The sequence below is a fragment of the Manihot esculenta genome, chromosome 16 (genome assembly GCF_001659605.2).
Source record: "Manihot esculenta cultivar AM560-2 chromosome 16, M.esculenta_v8, whole genome shotgun sequence".
In the NCBI taxonomy this organism is placed as follows: domain Eukaryota; kingdom Viridiplantae; phylum Streptophyta; class Magnoliopsida; order Malpighiales; family Euphorbiaceae; genus Manihot; species Manihot esculenta.
The window spans coordinates 26,537,597-26,557,394 of record NC_035176.2 but is presented as its reverse complement, the minus strand read 5'-3'; the positions used below and the strand labels follow the sequence as shown (position 1 = coordinate 26,557,394).

General features: G+C 31.6%; 3 protein-coding genes across 4 annotated transcripts; all 3 read right to left on the bottom strand.

Annotated features, from left to right (window-relative positions):
- Positions 1-1,849: 1,849 nt before the first annotated feature.
- LOC110603329 (putative pentatricopeptide repeat-containing protein At3g15130) lies at positions 1,850-4,804 on the bottom strand. The gene has a single exon (XM_021741024.2). The coding sequence runs from the start codon at positions 3,984-3,986 to the stop codon at positions 1,905-1,907; it is 2,082 nt and encodes a 693-aa protein (XP_021596716.1). The 5' UTR covers positions 3,987-4,804; the 3' UTR covers positions 1,850-1,904.
- A 2,261-nt stretch (positions 4,805-7,065) lies between these two features.
- Positions 7,066-8,731, bottom strand: LOC110602989. The gene is made up of 2 exons (XM_021740625.2): positions 8,476-8,731; positions 7,066-7,892 (listed from the first exon to the last, which is right to left on the bottom strand). The coding sequence occupies exons 1-2, from the start codon at positions 8,678-8,680 to the stop codon at positions 7,231-7,233; spliced, it is 867 nt and encodes a 288-aa protein (XP_021596317.1). The 5' UTR covers positions 8,681-8,731; the 3' UTR covers positions 7,066-7,230.
- A 1,733-nt stretch (positions 8,732-10,464) lies between these two features.
- On the bottom strand, positions 10,465-15,111 carry LOC110603332 (DDT domain-containing protein DDR4). 2 transcript variants are annotated; one of them, XM_021741028.2, is made up of 12 exons: positions 14,996-15,111; positions 14,668-14,859; positions 14,272-14,382; positions 13,533-13,619; positions 13,400-13,437; positions 13,236-13,317; positions 12,860-12,966; positions 12,627-12,786; positions 12,463-12,555; positions 12,218-12,338; positions 12,076-12,118; positions 10,465-11,185 (listed from the first exon to the last, which is right to left on the bottom strand). In XM_021741028.2, exons 2-12 carry the CDS (start codon positions 14,848-14,850, stop codon positions 10,612-10,614), a joined length of 1,599 nt encoding a protein of 532 aa, XP_021596720.1. In that variant the 5' UTR covers positions 14,851-14,859; positions 14,996-15,111; the 3' UTR covers positions 10,465-10,611. The 2 variants fall into 2 exon arrangements, with proteins under 2 accessions (XP_021596720.1, XP_021596721.1); XM_021741029.2 differs by having other exon boundaries at positions 14,975-15,069.
- Between the last annotated feature and the right edge of the window lie 4,687 nt (positions 15,112-19,798).

The following is a 19,798-nucleotide window of genomic DNA, read 5'->3' as shown; positions in this document are numbered from 1 at the left end:
ATTAATATTAAAATGGGAAATTTTAAAATAAAATAAAATTAAGTAGTAGCGAAAATTATAAGCAATTTCGTTCTGTTAAGAAAAATCGATATTAATTTTTAGAAATCTATTTTAATCACAAAAAAATTGCACTAAAATTAAAATCGAATTTAAATCTCCATTTGCTTCGCAATAAAATTTTAAATATCTATTCGCAGCTTCTATTTTGCAAAAGAATGAACGCTCGAGCCATCTCAAGCATTCATCAAGCAAACATGAAGCTAATGTACTTCCTGCATGACATGATTCATATAAATGCTATCTGATAACCTGGCAAGTACACAATTATCACGTAAAATGTGTCCTAAGATACTGCTCCTCAGTACCAAATTTGATACAAGTTTTTCTTCTCCAAATAAAAACGGTTATGTTGGCAATCTAATACTGCCATAAACCAATTCCTCGCCACAAAGCATTTGGACAATATAACAGGCAGGGACTCACTAGCCTGCCAAAGTTGGAACTTACTCAGGTGGATCTCTCCAGAAGTTCCAAGTAGTTTATGTAATAATTTGCTGTGATTGCATTGGTTGGGTGTAACACGTCAATGTACCGAGTCTATTTACTTCTTTATTTGGACTGACATTTGTTTTGAACTTTTTATCCTCCCTAAAAGGTTCATTGGCTGGACCTTTTATTTAAAACATAATGCTATATGAATTAAATTAGAGATATTTTTGCTGCGAGAGGTAATTATATGTGCAAATTAGTACTATGTACGGTTTTTTTAAAAATCAAACTATAAAAAAAATTCGTGCCAAATTTATTTAACTACTTACTTTTATTTTTAATTTTTTTATTAAAAAATGTATTGAAATCGAATCGCTCAAAAATCAATTATATATATATATATATATATATATTAGTAATATTATAATTCTATTTTATAATTTTAATAATATATTTTATATTTTATATAATTTAATATAATTTATAAATTATATTATTAAAATTATATGATTATATTTAAAAAAATTCAGATTTTAACTTTATAAATCATTAAATAATATATTATAAAAAATTAAGAGTAAAAAAAATAGTTATTTACGAGTTATTTAGATTTAACTTAATAAAAGTTTAATTTATTGCAAGTGTGTATATACATATATTTTCTTTTTGATTATTTATATATTTAATATATTTTAATTATTTTTATAAATTAAATTATTTTTATAATTTATATATAACTAGTTCTCTTAACTATAAATAATTATTAATAATATTATAAAATAATTGAATATCTTCATTAATTATTAAAAAGTTTCTAATAATATGATTTAAGTTAATTAGTTTATATATATATATATATATATATATATTATTTCAGGTATAAAAGTATTAATTATTTATAAAAAAAATCACATATTAATAATATAATATATTTTTACATTTTAATTACACATACATATAATTAATAACTATATAAAAATAACATAATATTCTTACTATATAATAATATATATTAATATTAATATTATTATTGTTTAAATATTAATATTAATATATTATTATTTCTATTTTAAAATAAAAATAAAAATATTAAAATTTTATTTAAAAAATAAAGATTTAGAACTGAAATTAAAATTAAAGATGGAGTTAAAAAAATCCCTAAAAATAAAAAAAAAACCTGGTGATTTAAATAATATTATTAAAACAAACTTAAGTAATGTAAATAAAATAAATTTAAAACTTGAGTGACTATAAATAAAAATCATCCCAGTAATAATTAATGAGATAGATGTGATTATTAATTTTTTTAACTAATATATTAATTATTTATTAGTATATACACCCAAATGCAAGTGAGAAATACTGTAAATTTGAAACATCATCATCATCATCATCAAACAAATGATTAAAAAATATCACCAATAATCCCTGCAAGAACATATTCCATTCTCAAACCTATGAAATCTATTAGCATCTCTCACCACAAATACCATTTCAAGGATTTTCGATAAGCCCTTGATAAACTGATGACAATCCCCACAAATTCTCAAGTTTTTGAAGACACGAATCACCCTTCCTCTCTCTTCCCAGCCACCACAAACCAAAGCCAACCCAATTGCCAACTTCTCACTGTGAACTCTCAAGCTCTCCTCCTTGGATTCTTCTTCCACATCACGCAATGCATATTTCATCCATTGCACATAACCCAACTCTTCTTTCATCTTATTCTCCATTTCTTTCAAGACTTCATGAATCTTCTCTATGAGTGGATGTGTGTCATCTCCACCGTAGAAGAAGTGGACCTCCTTGTCAATTTCCACCCAACTGCGGCCTGCTTCTTTCTTCAACCTCTTTGTCTTAACCAATTCTCTTATTTTCTCACATTCATTCCAGTAGCCAGCATCAGCGTAAATATTTGACAGCATCACATAGTTGACAGGATTATCACCATCTAATCTCAATACAATATCACCTACTTCTCTCCCCAATTCTACATCTCCATGCATTCTGCAAGCACTGAGTAATGCTTGCCATATCCCTGCATTTGGCTTTAGATGCATGCGGTCTATGATATTCTTAGCTTCTTTTAAGCGGCCTGCTCGGCCGAGGAGATCAACCATACAAGCATAATGCTCTACTCTAGCTTTAGTCCTACGATCGCTACACAACCTAGAGAAAAATTCTTGACCTTCTTCAATTAGTCCAGAATGGCTACATGCTAAAAGTACAGCTAAGTAAGCAACATCATCAGGCTCAATATTATCGGATTGCATTTTGTTGAAGAGAGAAATAGCCTCTTCACCAAGACCATGCTTCCCATAGCCATTGATCATAGTTGTCCAAGAAAACAAATCTTTCGTCGGCATTTTGCTGAAAAATCTCTCTGCTACATCCATCAATCCACACTTGAGATACATATCCATGATTGAATTGCATACTGATATGTCTAAACCATACGGAACTTTGATGGTGTAAGCATGCATTTGCTTGCCTTGCTCCACAAGTGCAAAATCGGCAAACACACCTATCAAGCTTGACAGAACAAATCCATCTATTTGAATGTCGCTCTCTCTAAGTTGCTTAAACAAGTCCATTGCTTCTGCTAGGTTACCTTCTTGAGCATAGCCAAGAATTAGTGCACTCCAAGATATCAAATGCTTCTGTTCAATCTGACCAAACACTCTCCGAGCTTCACATATCTTCCCGCATTTCACATATTGATCAACAAGAGAACCTGCAATACTAGTTGTAATCAAATAAGGAAAACCACTAGTGATCAAGAAAGAATGAATTTGTGATCCTTCCTTTATTGCACCAAGACCACTACAAGCCTTCAATGTGCTTGTAAATGTGAACTCGTCTGGGGCTTGCTCATTTTCTATCATTTTTTTGAACAGAACTACAGCTTTCTTACCGAATCCTGCAATAACATATCCTGCTATCATTGAATTCCAACTTATAAGATTTCTAACTGGCATAACATCAAACATGCGGGCAGCTTCGTTAATCCTTCCACACTTAGAGTACATATCAACGATAGAATTGCCCACTACAATCACCATATCAAATCCTGTTTTCACACAAGTATCATGAATCTGCATCCCTATATCAGAAAGATTCAACATACTACAAGCTTTAAGGTTCATTGAAAAAGTGAACTCATTCGGTTTTACATCAGATAACCCCATTTGAGATAGAAGCAATAACGACTCTTTGGCATAGCCATTCTGTATGTGTCCACACATAAGAGCTGTCCAAGAAACCACATTTCTCTTAAGCATTCTATCAAACACAGCACAGGCAGCATCCACTCTACCACATTTCCCATACATATCTACAAGATCATTGTTCAACATCAAATCAAACCCAAGTCCCCCTTTTACTAGTGCTCCATGCACCTGCAGACCTTGATTAAGTAACAATTTTTTTGAACAGCAACGCAAAAGCTCTGCAAGTTTCTGCCTCTCACTCAAAACTGATAATGAAGAACGGTTCATAGTTTATCAGGGACAAAAATTCTCTATGCTACAATACTGATGAATAATCCGAATACAATTAAAGCTACACAAGGGCATCATCAGTGAAATGTATTTAAAGAATCATAAATGATATCCTTTGCTTCTCCTCTTTATTGTGCAATCCCCAGTATCAACACCAGCTTGTATTTACTGGCATCCCTTTCTTAAGACTTCTATGGATTGTCTTTGGCCCAAAAAAGTCATTAATGGCAAAAGGAATTGAAACCTTCAAAAACTGGAAAATCTACATGTCCCCAATTTGCGAAATTGCGAGGACATGGAAGAACTGACGAGAAACCATGCTTATATAGTAGCCAATGTCAGAGAGCAGCTATGGTAAATGTCTGTGATAGTAGCGAGGCCACAGGACCATTTTCACACAACGAAGTGATCAGAGTCCATACACTATGGCCTAGCGATCGCCGGTTATGAGCTAACGTTAAGGCAAATTCCTGACGATATGAAAACCCCATTTTGCCAGACGAATTCACTTTTCCATTTGTGGTAAAATCCTGTGTGTGGCTCTGCAAGGCATGCTTCACAATCTATGTGTGCAAGTCCTCGCCCATTTCTTCAAATTTGAGACAAAATTCCGTCCTACCATAGAGAATTGCCTGATTGATATGTACAGGAAGTGTGAGATGCACATAAACTTCTTGATGGAATGGATGACAGAGGTGCAGTTTGAGAATGGTGTTTTAGGGAAGTAATGGAATTGAGCCGAAAGGATTTTTATAAATCTCATATTCGTCTATTAAAAAATTTTATAACCTCGAGTTGGGGGCTGGATTCGAACTCTACTATTAGCTGAATTAGCGCTTTAATATCGAGATCGAGCTAGACTTTGAATTTTAATATTGAACTCGAATTCCGACTAAAAGTTTAAATATTATAATAATGTTTGATTTGAGTTCGATTAATAAAAAATTTGATTCGATTTTAATTTTAAAAAAATTATTTAAATTAATAACAAATCTAATTAAAATTTAAATTTAAAATTTTAATTAAAAAATTCATTTAAATTAATAATGAGTTTAATTCAAATTCAAACTCCACCGTAAATTAAAAAATTTATTAATAAAATTTAATTTAAATTTTTAAATATTAAAATTTTAAATAAAAAATAAAAAAAATTTAATAAAATTAAATATAAATTAATTAAAATTTACTGTAATCAAATTCCACATAAATATAATAAAAAGTGAAATTTTTATTTATAGAGAATTTTTATTTATTGAAAAATTTTATCTTTATAAATTTTAATAATCTTTAATATCTTATATGTAAAATAACACGGTGTTATTTTACAAAAGTGAGTTTCTTCCTATTAACAATAAATTATTATTTTTTTTGTTATTTAAATTTTAATATTTAAAATTTTTATTTATAACATCTAATAATATTTATTATTCAAATACTAATTATAAAATTTTAATTAATTATATAAAATATATTTAATATAAAATTATCGATGTAATATTAAATTTTATAATTATTTATTTAAATATTTATATTACTTAAAAAATTAATTAAAAAATATATAATAAATATATAAATAGTTTATATAGGTGATTGGAAGAAAATTTTCTTTTAAATTACATAATTTTAATTAAATTTCTATAATTTTATTATTAATATTAATACACATTTTTATATAAAATTTATTAATATATTATAATTTATATTAAATTATTTTATTGTATAAAAATACTATATATATATATACAATATAAATATAAAATATTATATAAAATAAATATATTAATACAAGTATAATCAATTTAAATTATATAATTATATATATACATTATATTCAAAATTTATCGATAATCATATTGATTTATATTTAAATTATATAAAAAACCTAATTTTATTATTATTTAAATTATATAAAAATTTTAATTTTATATAATTTATAAAATTAAATGAATAATATTAAGTGAAAAAATAATCATACAAATACATATATAAACATATGAAAATAATAATAATAATAACAATAGTTTATTAAGAGATTTAATAGTTTAAAAAAGTGTCTATGCATATGTAAATATATAAAAATAATAATAATAATAACAATAGTTTATTAAGAGATTTAATAGTTTGAAAAGAGTATCTATGCATATAGTAGAAATAAATATATAAATTAATAATATAATTATATAATTAAGGGATAAAAATATAAAAATTAACAATATATATGGTAAATAGATTAAGTGGTTTAGGGGTGTAATCAAATCGAGCTGAGTCTCTTAACGAGCCTACTCGACGAGTATCTTAACGAATATGTTCATGAATATTTTAAGGAGTGTTCACGAGTCTCTTAACGAGCTCGTTAATGAGTCTCTTAACGAGCTCGTTAATGAGTCTCTTAACGAGCTCGTTATCGAGTCTCTTAACGAGCTCGTTAACGAGTCTCTTAACGAGCTCGCTCACGAGTCTCTTAACGAGCTCGCTCACGAGTCTCTTAACGAGCTCGCTCACGAGTCTCTTAACGAGCTCGCTCACGAGTCTCTTAACGAGCTCGCTCACGAGTCTCTTAACGAGTCAGCTCACAAATTTGTCTCGTTTAATAAACGAGTCTAAAATTTAATATTGAATTTGACTCGTTTAAAAATCGAATTTTTATAGAGTCAAGTTTTCAATAGCTCACGAATAATTTGATTTATTTAAACTCGAATCGTGATAGCTTACGAATAGTTTGATTTATTTAAATTCAAATAACTCACGAATAAATCAAATAGCTCACGAATAATTTGATTTATTTAAACTCTAACGGTGTTATATCTAACACTTTTCCCAGGAAATAGGGAGTTGAATTTTGCGATTCTATCTAAAATATATGAGTGATCTAAACTAAATAAAATTATGTTTTTAAAAAGTGAAATGAAAAGAAATTAATTTATATATATTTGTGATTTTATTTCCGTGAAATATAACATTTAAAATTTTTTAATTAATTTTTAAATATATAATTCTTACAATCTTTGCTTTTATGAGTAATTTTTCAGTTATTCGATGTGATTCAGTTATACACAGATTAAATTCTAAGGGGATATAGGAAGAAAAAAGAAATAATAAATTTACTTAGCAACCAAAGAGACATTGTCACCATAATCAGTGCTGTTCAAGGAAGAATTAATAGGCTAAGTAGGAACCCAGCCAACATCCATATGAATTAATACATGTTGAAATAAATTACATACAAAATCAAGTAGTTGAGTCACTGGACAAAGGAAAAGAAAGCAATTACTATTACTGCATATACACTAAAATCCATGAATATTGCCTCAATGGCCTTCTGCATCAACAAACCTACCTCCAAAGCTTTACCTGCCTGCTCAGCCCAGTCATATTTGCCCGTTGAAGGTACACTAAATTCTCCAGCAACCACCCTTCCAAAACCTCTTCGATTGTTGAAAAGAAGCCGTGCCACCACAAGTGTCAGATTTGTGAGAAGAACAAGATAAAGAGGCCTAAAACTTATGATGCTATTTATTATGTTGCTGCCCAGTAGTGGGAATCCCATATATGATAAGACAACAAGAAGGGCGAAAGTTATAGAACAAAAAACTCGGGATCTCTCAGATGCTGCAATGGCAGAACTTATTTGACTCGGAGTCACAAATCTATTCAGACATGTTTGTGATTCCAAGTGTTGCACAGTGCCTGAATTTGGGATAGTTGACTTGTGATCTGTTGATGAAGCCGAAGAGGAGTGTTCATTGCTGACTCCATCTGAAGCAGAAGCTCTCAAGGTTTCAGTACTCCTCTCATGTATGTACGAGGAAGATTTTATACTGTTCTCACTGTGGCCAGCATCAATAGTGGAATCATTATTTTGCTGAATTGAACTGAGTTTTCCATCCTCACCACTAGGAGAAGCTGCAAATTATCAGAACCCATGAGCAAGAAGCAGAAATAACAAAATTCCAGTTGCTATCAGATGCATCATAAGAATCATTAAGTTAATAAAAGTGTTTGAGATCAGGAATCTCTTTCTCTCAATTTATACCTAATTCATCTTAATTATCCCCAACTCTCCAACCCCCCAAAACAAACATGTAGGGACAGTTTCAATGAAATTATTTTTCCATAATTACCATATACACTCAAGTTCGCCACCCACCACTTGAAACTACAAGGCTTAAACTCCAAAAATGCCTTCACAGGGATGCTTTGTGAGAACTAATATACAAAACTACACACACTGGTGGTAAAATCAGGCAACACAAGGGATTAGAAACTTCGAAATTTCTAATGCAGCCCAAATCACAATACAGAGTCGCTAACAGATATCACCTATCAAATTTGGTTAACCCAAACACAACGCACAGGTCAGGTAAGTTTCCCCAAATGCACAAAAAAATCAACAATCGATCTTAAAAAGCATCAACAAGCAGTCACAGAGGAGAAATTATACTAAACACGAACTGAAAACAACTATAGATGAGAGAGAGAGGTTCACCGGCGATTTGAGCAGAGAGATCAAGCTGCGGGTCCTGATGGTGGAGCTGGGAATCCAATTGTTGAGAAGAGTCAGGGTGTGGCATGCCATTGGATTCTGATGGAAGAGTTGGGGTCCGACCAGCGATAAAAGCTAATCGGTCGGCACCTCTGTCGAGGATCTTTTTCCTCCTATATTCTCTGGCGGCGGCTGTCTTGGTCGCCATATCTGCTTTTGTGTGCGACGCTGACGGAGAAGATCGTTATTAGTCTCAGACACGCACTGGAAGCGTCATATATAGATCTCCTACATCCTTCTTCATTGGGCCGGGTTTCTCGGTCCAAACCAAAAACATTCAATTATTCAAAATTCATGAGAAATTACAATTTAAGTCCTCATATTTATTAGAAATTATAGATTAATTTCTTCTTCTTTTTTTTTCTATTTGAAAATAATTATATTCTTATCAACATAAATTCATATTCTAATTTAAAAATGAATGGTTAATTTTGTTAATAAAATTTGTTAACTGGTAATTTTCAAATTATTTCAGAATATAGGTTATAGTTTATCCTTTTTTCTAATTATTTTCTAACTTTAATTAATAAAAACTCCATCAAATTGGATGAGTAAATGGTAAAAAATTAAAAATAGAAATATATAAATCGAACTTAGAAATCTGTGTATGAAATATTTTTAATCCAGCAAATTAAATGCTATAAATATGAAAATTATAATATTATTATATATATTTTTTATTTTTTAATATTTTACAAGACTTTATTTTTTTTAACTTACAAAAATAAAAATAAGATAATAATAATAATAAAATTTAAGTTTAAATTAGTTACTTTTTTATTTTCTCCTTTTATATTTGTTTCTTTTCAATATATCCCTCTTCTTTAAAATAACTTTCAAAAAATTAAAAGGTTGTATTTTTTTAATTTAGATATAAATTTTCCTTATAAATTTAATAAATATATATATTACTAATGTGGTCAAAAAATTTAATTATAAAAGAATAAATGTTATCCTATTCATTTGTAAAGTATCTATTAATAATGAAATTATAATAATTTTAATGTTAAAAATTAAAATTTCATTTTATTTAAAAATTAAAATAGATGATGGAATGAAAACGTTTTTTTAAATTATTTTAAATAAAAGATGTAAAAATAATAAAAAATAATTTTCTTATAAAAAGTTCAAAAATTAAATTAATAAATAAAGCACAAATCTTACTATTTTACTAATTGTATCCTAAATTTTTATTTTTTCAGAGTGATAAATGGCCATTAAATTTAACGAAGATTGATAATGGCACTGTATAATTAATTCAATAGGTATAATTTGAGGTAAAATTATTAAAAAAAGAAAGTTTAAGGTATAGTTATAAAAATAGTAAAATTTAGAATTTTTTTTATTATTTCTCCAAAAAATTATATCAAAGAATGTTTTAAGCTTTAATAATAGTTGCTAAATATAAATTTAAACTTCAGTAAGATAGGTAACTCAAAAACTAATTTTAAAAATTATATGCTTAGGTTTTTACCTTTAATAAATTAAATATTTATCTTAGTTTTAGATTGATTATGTTTAATATTTAGTCTCTAACCTCCAGTAGATAGAATTTCACGAAAATGAGTAAGCTAATTACCCTAAGACACCAGGACCAGTAATTCACTGGGCCAGGGGAAAAAAGGATGTGTATGCACAACTACTGAACTTCATTAAGTTAATATATCACTCTTAACGAATGCATATTTATTATATTATGAAGGAAATTCCTTTTAGAGGTTAACTATTACTAAAAAAAAATACAATTAACCAGTAACCTCCACTTTGCAATATTTTATTTCAATTACCAAGATAATGTTGGATATGGGAAGACTGGGGATGGCACTCTACTGTTTCAGTGTCTCATCTTCACGAATAATTATCCGGTGCAACCATATTGTCAAAACATTCTAATCGTTGATGGTAGTGAATTCCATGAAAGACTTACAATGATTAGCAGTCATAATAAGATATTATTACTTTATATAGAACCTTTTCAAGAAATTTAGACAAAAATATGGTTCTCTGGAACCATGACAATAACATATTTCCCCAACATTTTCAATTATGTGCCCCAAAATTTCCTTGTGTTGATAAGTTTTAACCATCATTTGACTCTTCTGAGTTAGCTTCTGGTGACGAAACTTCCCCTTCGGAAATCTCATCATTTTTATCATCTGACGAGCTTGCATCCTCTGAATCAGGCACAATAGAATCAAGGGCAGAGTTACGAGTTGGTCTCTGCCTCAACCTATTCTTCATAGCCAAGTTGCTTGTTTCCATAGCAGGACGGTTCATAACTCCTGCCAACCTTTTACTCCATCGTGACCCAATAGGCTTCTGAGAACAGTTCCTCTCACTAAGAATGTCTTTTTCCTCACCAGAATAGCAAGATTCACTGCCCTTATCATTATCGCTGCTTTTGCTGTCATAACAATCATTGTCATCATCACCATTGCCACTAGTATCTTGCTGAATCCTTTGACTTTGAGTTTCACTATCTGAGGATTCACCATTTTTAATATTTTCATCTTCCGAGTCTGCCTCCATATCTGAATCACCATTTTCCATACGACTTTCTTTCAAGTCTGCACCACTGTCTGAAACGCCATCCGATGGAGACTTTTCCTGCATAATATGCTTCTTCTCGTTCTTTTGCTCTGTCTTCCTTTTCCTGAATTATAAAGTGATGTCAACACCAGCAAAAGGTCATTCAATCCGCAAAAGGTTTACACTGATAATAGAGGAAAGGGTTATATCACATAAATTAGTTGGAAAAGTAAGCACTTCTTTCCACAGCACAGCCTAAAGGATGCTCCCATTAAACTTTCTATCTCATGAGAAGCCATCAATGTAGAGTGTAAATAATCCAAGATGCAATATTTAAGGTAACCACCACAATTTTTATTCTCAGTAGTATCTGACTTCCAAATTACAAACGACTAACCAGATTTCCCAAAATATACTCTACCAGCCTGGTTCATGTCACAGTAAGAAGTTTGAATATCACCCGATCATGCTAGCCTGAACCCAGTTTCACCAGAAACATAACCTTGATGTACGAAACCAAAAATTAATCACAACTTATTGATAGTCTAGAAATACCAAAATGAAACCATGTTTGTTGAAACCAAATTCTAAAAGAAAGTAAAGGAGCAAGACCATTTCAAGGTCGAATTTTAAGCAAACTACAATCTACATAGTGTCAAACCCCATTTGTTATCTGTACAAGTAAACAGAAGAAAGGTCAAACTAACATGTAGAATTAGAGTATTCATGAGGTGTCGTTAACAGATATTCAGCCCTTTTCAATTGTTTTCAAGTTCTTGTTCTCAATATAACACAGGGCAAACCCATTACAGGTGGGAAAACACTTTTACTAGAAGATTTCTATATTCTTATTTTCTTAATTTAAAAAATATTCCAGAGTAACAGCAAAATCAGTTGAGCTTTTTTTATATTTAAAAAGAATTCCATAGACAACAGAAGAAACACAGGTCACAAGCAATATGGCAGAAGATCAATATTTTAATATATAGGCTACAAAGACTGGGCAGGTCTTACTTTGTTATTTCTAAAGCCTCATCAATTGCTCGATCATAGTCATCTGCATATCAGACAAACATAACTGGTTAGATCCTGATGACTGGATCAATATATTATGTCAAATAATCATATTATATAGAAACAAAAATGTACATCATACCAAAGGTGTAATTGACAGGCCTTCGACTGCGACAGGCACGAGTAATCCCAATCCCGCAGGATCTAAAATCATTCAGGAGCCTTTCTTGCCTTTGTTTTTGTTTGAGTGCCCTTTCTTTCTTCTATTAAATGCAATTAAAATGAACACACTAGGTGCCAGAGTCAGAAAATAAACTAGAAGAAAAAGGTAATTAGCATCTAAAATATATTTGCACAATCAATCATGATAGAAATCCGTAAGCATACCTTCTGAAGTTTCTCAATAACAGGGAGAAAATCAGTTTCGATAGTTTTGCCAACAGCAATTTCTCCCACAATCTTGCTAGATGAAAGTTTATCCTGTCATCACCAGAAAGAAACAAGGTAAATTAAAATTCTCAGTTGATATGTAAAGCAAATATTCAACTCACCACAACTTCTCGAAATTCCTCAAGATTGGTTGCTACAGTTTCCCACTGAAGAGAGATAGCTGGTGGGTTATTAGAATTTCTCCCCCTCATTTTTGATTTTGGCTCAGTCTTCTGTACTTCCTTATACAATCTATGGCCAACAACTGCACTTCCATCACACCTATGCACATAATTTATCTGAGATTACAATGAAACAGTAAATCACATAAATCCAGAGCATGCTGGAGAATTACCAGTAAGAAGTTGCCTTTCCATCTCCCCCAATCTTATCTTTGCGGAAACAGGAAATTTCAGTTCCATTTTTCAAAGAGTCATTAATATATGATACAACATCATTTTGCTGTGAACAGGAAGCGTAGGTCATATCAGAGTTTAAAATAAAACAACAAAAGTGGCAAGCAGATTCTTCATTTTAAAATCTATTTATATTTGGAATGTGGCGGTAAAACAACGAATATGATTACAACTCCAAATTGACTACATGTGAAAATATTTGAAAATTAAACAAAAAAAATGGAACACTTCAGATTATAACATAGTTACTGAAAGGATATTCCAGAAAAGATAACGCTGTGAATCACTTCAAACATTCTAGGAAAATAAACATACATCAGCTCGGATTTCACAAAGTGCTTTCAGAATCTGTAAACGCTTTGTTGGATCTAGTTCTTTATATCTGGATATCTCCTTTCTGTACAAACCAAAGCAAGAAGTGTTACTATGTTAAGACACCAAATACCCGTTTGCAATGATAAGAGACAAATAATTGATACCCATTGGCTGCGGTCAAGGGCATATCGCCTTCAGCAACCTGCCATGATGAATATGTAAGTAAGCAAATTATGATAGTCCTAATTTCAAAAATAAAACAATAATCAGCAGTTACCATGTCAAAGAATGACTCACCCATGGCCACCATATAGCAATTTTCTTACAAAGTGCCGTCACCCATGCATCAGAGCTGTTAAGTGTTTTACTCACAGGTGGTATCCCCTAATAAGAATTCCAATTGAGTAAGAACTTGTTAGGATAGAAACCACATGCACACATAGGGAAAAAGAGTTAAGTTACAAAGTCTCAAAAAAAGAGAAATGAAATCTGTACCACATGAAAGCAGAGCTATTTATTTATTGTTTTCTGGCATTTTGTATAAATCTATTAGCTTGCACTCATACTCAAGTATAATAATCTATGCTAAAATCATACAAGACATTTGACAGATTTGTGCGATACCATTTCTATTTTATACAAAATAAGCTTTAAGGGAAAAGGAAATAGATAAACAAATAAGTTGCAGTTTTTGAGATGGATAGATTAAGAATAGAGGATTCTCTACCAAAACAGGGCAACATAGTACAAATTCATTAAAAAAAATGCAAGCTTGGATCTAGTTCAGCAGCATAAAAGAAAATAAGCACACAAACACACACCACGCAAGGCATACTGAGATATGCAAAACATATCTAGAGACATAAACAGATTAAATCATAACACAAATATCTATATCGTTATTAGCATCATATATTTCACATTGGAGAAATAAGTACAACAATTCATCACATTCATTATCAACAAAGAGGGATCATATAATTACAACCTAGTCTATTGACACAATATGACATTGATAATGATAAGAATCAGATACCTTCAACAGCTTAATGTGAAGTTGAGCAAGCGAACTGTTGGCCGTAACAAGACCATTCTCGATGTCCTCCGCCGTCAACTTCAAATCAGTACCAATAAGTGGCTGAAAAAGCTGCAAAACAATCCCATGCAAGTAACACTATTAATATATGCACGTCCATGAATTAAACAACTGCAAAATCCGCAACTTCCAAACCACACAAAAAACAACAAGAACTTTACATGTTTCCGATGTTCAGAAACGCAAATAACAATTAATTTAGGATCCAAAATCCCTTTCCCAAAATATATGGGTAAAATCAACAATATAATTCCAAATATTGAGGAGCAATAGTATAAAAGAAAGCATAATGCAATGTAATATAGCGCAATGTGAGCATCAAAAAGAGAAATTTACGGTCAAGAAATTGAGAACAGACGCCAGTTCCCATCGTCCACGAATCTGTGCGATTTCATCTTCCAAAGACGAATCATCAACAACGATCACAGAGTCTTCACCGACACAATCTTTCTCCGGTACCTTTTCGTCCACGACGGTCTTGTTCGCCGCCGGCGCAATTCTCCGGCGACCACCAGCCATTGCTAGTTTCTAGAGAGAAAAGTGAAGTGAGTGGGAATGAATCAAGGAGACTGTACGATTTGAGAGGGAGAGAATTGCCAGAAGATGGTATAATTTAGGGAATTTCCCGCCTAAATGATTTTACCTCAGATCATGGTTAGATTACCTTTCTAGGGTTAATTTGAAGATAGCTTTTTGCACTCACCGCTGGGCTACATCTTTTCCGGAAACAAAATGAAATGCACCGTTTTGCTTCAGCATATTAAGAGACTTTTATACAATTTGGAGGTCATAATAGTACCTTTCAAAAAAATATCAATTTAAATACAGTTGAAAAAAACAGTTTTTAGTATCGTTATTTTATTATTTTAATATTATTATGGCTAAATTATATAAAAATAGTTTTAAATTATTTTATAATATTTTTTAAATAATATTTTTAAGAAAATATTTTTCTGAATAGCAGCTCTAATAACAATGTTAAACAAACCCTATTAGTGAACCCAACTCCAACACCGTTTGATACAATAGTGATAACTAATTTTTAATGACATCATAGAAAATTGGAAATTTTAAAATCACATCAAAGGTTTTAAATTGCAATTAATCGAATGAAATCAGTAATTCTATAACAATACAGTATTAAAACATGTTCATTGTGATAATAAGATATATGTATATTAATCTGAAAATCGAGATTAATTATCACTTTTCATAATTTACTTTAAAAATTTTAAATATCATATGTATGATAAAAAAAAATTAATAATAATATAGTATGTTGTGTTTGAATTTTTTTCTTTATTCAAACCTGAATAACAACAAATAATTAAAGGCATATATTGTCTTTTCTATTTTATAATTTTAGTCTATTTTATGGATCCATTTGAAGCAAATAAAGAAGATAGGAATGAAGAAGATAACAAAAGAGAGAAAGGAGGGCGACTCCTAGCTTATCAGCAACATAGAATATAAAGTTTTGTTTCAATTCCTTTTCATTCTAGGGCTTTCTTTTTTAGGATTTGCATGTGTGTATGAGTCTATACTTCCTTACTTTGCTCTTGTGGTCCGTCTATTTCCTTTACCAATTACTACTTTTTCATTATGGAGTATTCTAATCAAGCTTTAGATGATCTTATAAGTATGAAGGACTCCCTCTCATGTGACAACCATGTGTTGGAGCTGGATCTCTCCAATTATGTTGACCCTTCTGTTACAACCAAGAAACTTCTCTTGAAAATTATGGGTATCCATAAATACAATCCCCGACTTGTTAAATATGTGATGGTGAAGGTTTGGTCGTTTGATCACGAGTTTCAGGTTCATCGTGGCTCTCCTGGGGTATGTATTGTTATCTTTCAAAAGGAGGAGCAACTACCTTTGTTCTTGAGAAGGGTCCCTAAGCTATCGATAATAATCTTATGGTTTTCTATCATTGGCCTGCTAATAAGGCTATACAGGAGGTTGAGTTTTCTATTATGAATTTCTGGATACGACTCTATGGTTTGTCTCAACGAGCTTGGACTCACACAAATGCTGCTCGTATAGCTTAACTCTTTATCAGTTTAATGGATATCACACAAGATGATGATTTTGATATGGGCAGTTATACTATCAGATTCATGTTTCTCATTAACTTTTTAAATGTGAATCTAGGAAGGTTTGGGTGTCTATCAGATATGAAACATTACTTTTTTTCTATTTTCATTGTGGTATTCTTAGACATATTTTTACAGCTTGTCCTAGATTTCATGAGAAAGACTATCCTGGAGGTGTAATCGATTTTAAATATGGTATGTGGTTGTTGGTTAAGTTTGTCCCTCAATCGGAGGGGACGAGAAGGTCCGTAAGTTATAGATATTCTTTTGAGCTTGTTCCACTGGTCTCTCTTTCGACGACCACACAATTGCAATGGCAAGTGGTTTCTTCTACTCCATTGCATGCTTCAGTGGGGACAACTTAGCACGTGAGTAGCTCTGGCCTTCGATGCTAGTTCCTGCTCGATTGATTTCTCCTTTGCATGGTACTGTGGACATTTTAGGTTTGCCATATGCCGAAAGGACCATTTTGCATCGTAAATCACATGCTTACAGTGACTTCACAACTAGTGATTTATTAGATTCCTCATTGTTTTCAGAGGTATATGGGACAAATTTGCTCTTCTCTTAAGATTTGTACTCTCTAACCGCTTCCACTGGGATTAGCTTTTTTCGAAGCTGAATAACTAGGTGGCACTTCTTTCATGGCTTCTTCTTCGACGACTGTTTGGATGTGAGCCTTTGGTTGGTAGGAAGAGACACTTCGAATTGTTGGGTTCAAAAGTATGTTCCTCACAGTTTTCAAACGCTTCTCCTATACAGTCTAAAAGGTTATTCTTTATATCAAGGTTATGTCCTTTGGATATTGAACAACATATAGTCTCTTTTGGCCAATTAGAATCACCTCCTTTTGGCTTGTAGTCTAATGCATCTTAAAGACATTATGGCTAGACCTAGTTCTACCCAGATTGAAGATATTTTATGAATTACATCTACCTCAACTCTGTATGCTCGTATTCACACTACTAGTTCACCTCTGATGTTGGCTACTACCTCAGCTCATCCATCATGGAGGCGTCATGATTGGTTTTCTACTGGTCTTCTCTGTGAATAGTCTAGTGTCATATTCTCAGATGCTATTATCGCTACTATAGAAATTCATAGTTTTTCTAAGGTCTCGGTGGCTAGCCAATAGCCACCTAGGTCTCCATGACATCCTTCGTATGGATTTACCAAGGAATTGGACACTCCTTGACAGCATAAGCCCTCTAGGGGCTCCTATATAAATACAAGTTGTCCATAGTTTTTTTTATCAAAACTAAAAATAGTTGTACATATATGTCTAAGCTACAGCAGCATTATGGTTATCCTTCTCAAAGATAGTAGATCCGTTGGGCCAAGAAGTGGGTCTATCTTTATTATGGAATGATTCTCTTTTGTTGTCTGATATTGCTTCATTCCAATATTTTGTTGATTGCATTGTACAAAAAGCCAATGTGCAATTTAAGTGGTAGATTACTTTTATGTATGGGTATGTTGATAAAAAATGTAAGGATATTCGATAGCATAATTTGCAAGACCTTTAGTTTATACAAGATCTTCCATGGTATTGTATTGGTAATTTTAATATTATTCATAGTCAGGATATATAGGAGGTAATGATGTGAGATATTCAAAACATGCTAGCTTTGATCAGTTTATTCAGTCATTTGCCTTAATTGATGTGGAATGGAAGGGTGCTCCTTTTACTTGGTTTAATAAGCATTTTGGTAATTGAGAAATTCTCTAGAGTTTAGATAGGGCCTTGGTCAATTCTAATTGAATACAACAGTTTCTTTACTTGTATGTTCTTCGTGAAGTCTAATTGGAATTTGATCATCATCTTTTGCTGCTGTTCCTAGATCTAAAGTCTCCGCTTAAACGTAAGTTCCTATTTCGATTTGAGGCTAAGTGGTTAACACATCCTCAGTGTTAGGATATCATTCAACAAGCTTGGGATGTTCTATGTCGGGGTTCATCAATGTTCTCGTTTGCCTCTAAATTACATCTTTGTTGTTCTAAACTCAGTAGGTGGAATCATTTTTCATTTAATCGCACATAATCAGATATTAGATTGCTTTAACAACAATTGAGGATATTTATACTCATCCTTTTGATCCTCTCAATGTTGCTGCTGAAGCTCACTTGCTTTCTAAGATTCATAAGCTGTGAAAGCGGGATGAGTTACATCGGAAACAACAATCTCGAGTTCAATGGCTACAGGAAGAGGATCGTAATATAGGATTTTTTTCATGTATTCATAATCTAGCGTCATCAATATAATCATATTAATCATCTTCAAACAATATCTAGTTATTGGATTATTCAGGAGTCTACTCTTCGCTCTTACATTAGGGATTTATTTTCTTAGCCCTACACTGCTCGACCTTTGCAAGGATATAATTAGGTCCTTTCATTTATTCCTTCTTTGGTAACTCCAGTTCTTAATACTCCATTGGCTGCCCCTACCACAGATGAGGAGGTACATCAGGCGGTTTTTCAGCTAGGAGGTAATAAGGTGCTTAGTTTGGATGGTTTTTCTGGCCTGTTTTATCAGTGTCACTGGCATATTATGGACCCATATTTTGTGTCGTGTTGTTCATCATTTTTATGAAACAGGATTTCTCCTTCAAGAGTTTAATAAAACCAATCTCGCGCTTATTCCGAAGTGTCATCATCCTATTGGTATTCATTAGTTTCAGCCCATTAGTCCGTGCAACTTCATTTACAAAGTTATTTTGAAAACTATTGTTAATAGATTGAAAACCTTGGATGCATTTCATTATTGCGGAGGATCAAAATGCCTTTGTTCCTGGTAGATCTATTCAAGATAATCTAATGATTGCTCACGAAGTTTTTTATTTCCTCAAGACAAATCGACGTTGAACATATTTAATGGTTGTGAAACTTGATATATATAAAACTTATGGTCAGATGGATTGGTTCTTTTTATGACTGGTACTTCTCAAAATGGGCTTCTCAGCGCAATGGGTGCATATAGTTATGTAGTGCATCTCGACTGTTAGTTTTTCTATTTTAATAAATGGAGTACCCTCCCCTTCCTTTCGGCTTTCCTGTGGTATTAGACAAGGAGATCCTTTGTCTCTTTATCTCTTAATGTTTGTATTTCAGGCTCTTTCTTATTGTTTTCTTCTGCACGTTATAGGAGATTTTTGCATGGTATTAAGTTAGCTCATACTGCTCCAATACTCATTGATATATTGTTTATTGATGATATTTTGTGATCAAACATAATTTAGCCACATTTTTATTACCATTATTGCTGTTTAATTGTGCATTTTTCTAGTTTAATTTATATTTTTATGATATTTTTGTAGAAAAGGAGACAAATGGAAACGTGAATGAAATCTGTAGAAAAAGCTGGAAAATCG

What these genes read in the sequence shown, in the direction of transcription:
- LOC110603329 (XM_021741024.2), bottom strand. Translation starts at nt 3,986, where the DNA reads ATGAACCGTTCTTCATTATCAGTTTTGAGTGAGAGGCAGAAACTTGCA.
- LOC110602989 (XM_021740625.2), bottom strand. Translation starts at nt 8,680, where the DNA reads ATGGCGACCAAGACAGCCGCCGCCAGAGAATATAGGAGGAAAAAGATC. An exon ending in TCTCTCTGCTCAAATCGCCG is followed by an intron (nt 7,893 to 8,475) that starts GTGAACCTCTCT and finishes GATAATTTGCAG; the next exon opens with CTTCTCCTAGTGGTGAGGAT.
- LOC110603332 (XM_021741028.2), bottom strand. Translation starts at nt 14,850, where the DNA reads ATGGCTGGTGGTCGCCGGAGAATTGCGCCGGCGGCGAACAAGACCGTC. An exon ending in TTCACATTAAGCTGTTGAAG is followed by an intron (nt 13,620 to 14,271) that starts GTATCTGATTCT and finishes AATTCTTATTAG; the next exon opens with GGGATACCACCTGTGAGTAA. An exon ending in TTGCTATATGGTGGCCATGG is followed by an intron (nt 13,438 to 13,532) that starts GTGAGTCATTCT and finishes TCATCATGGCAG; the next exon opens with GTTGCTGAAGGCGATATGCC.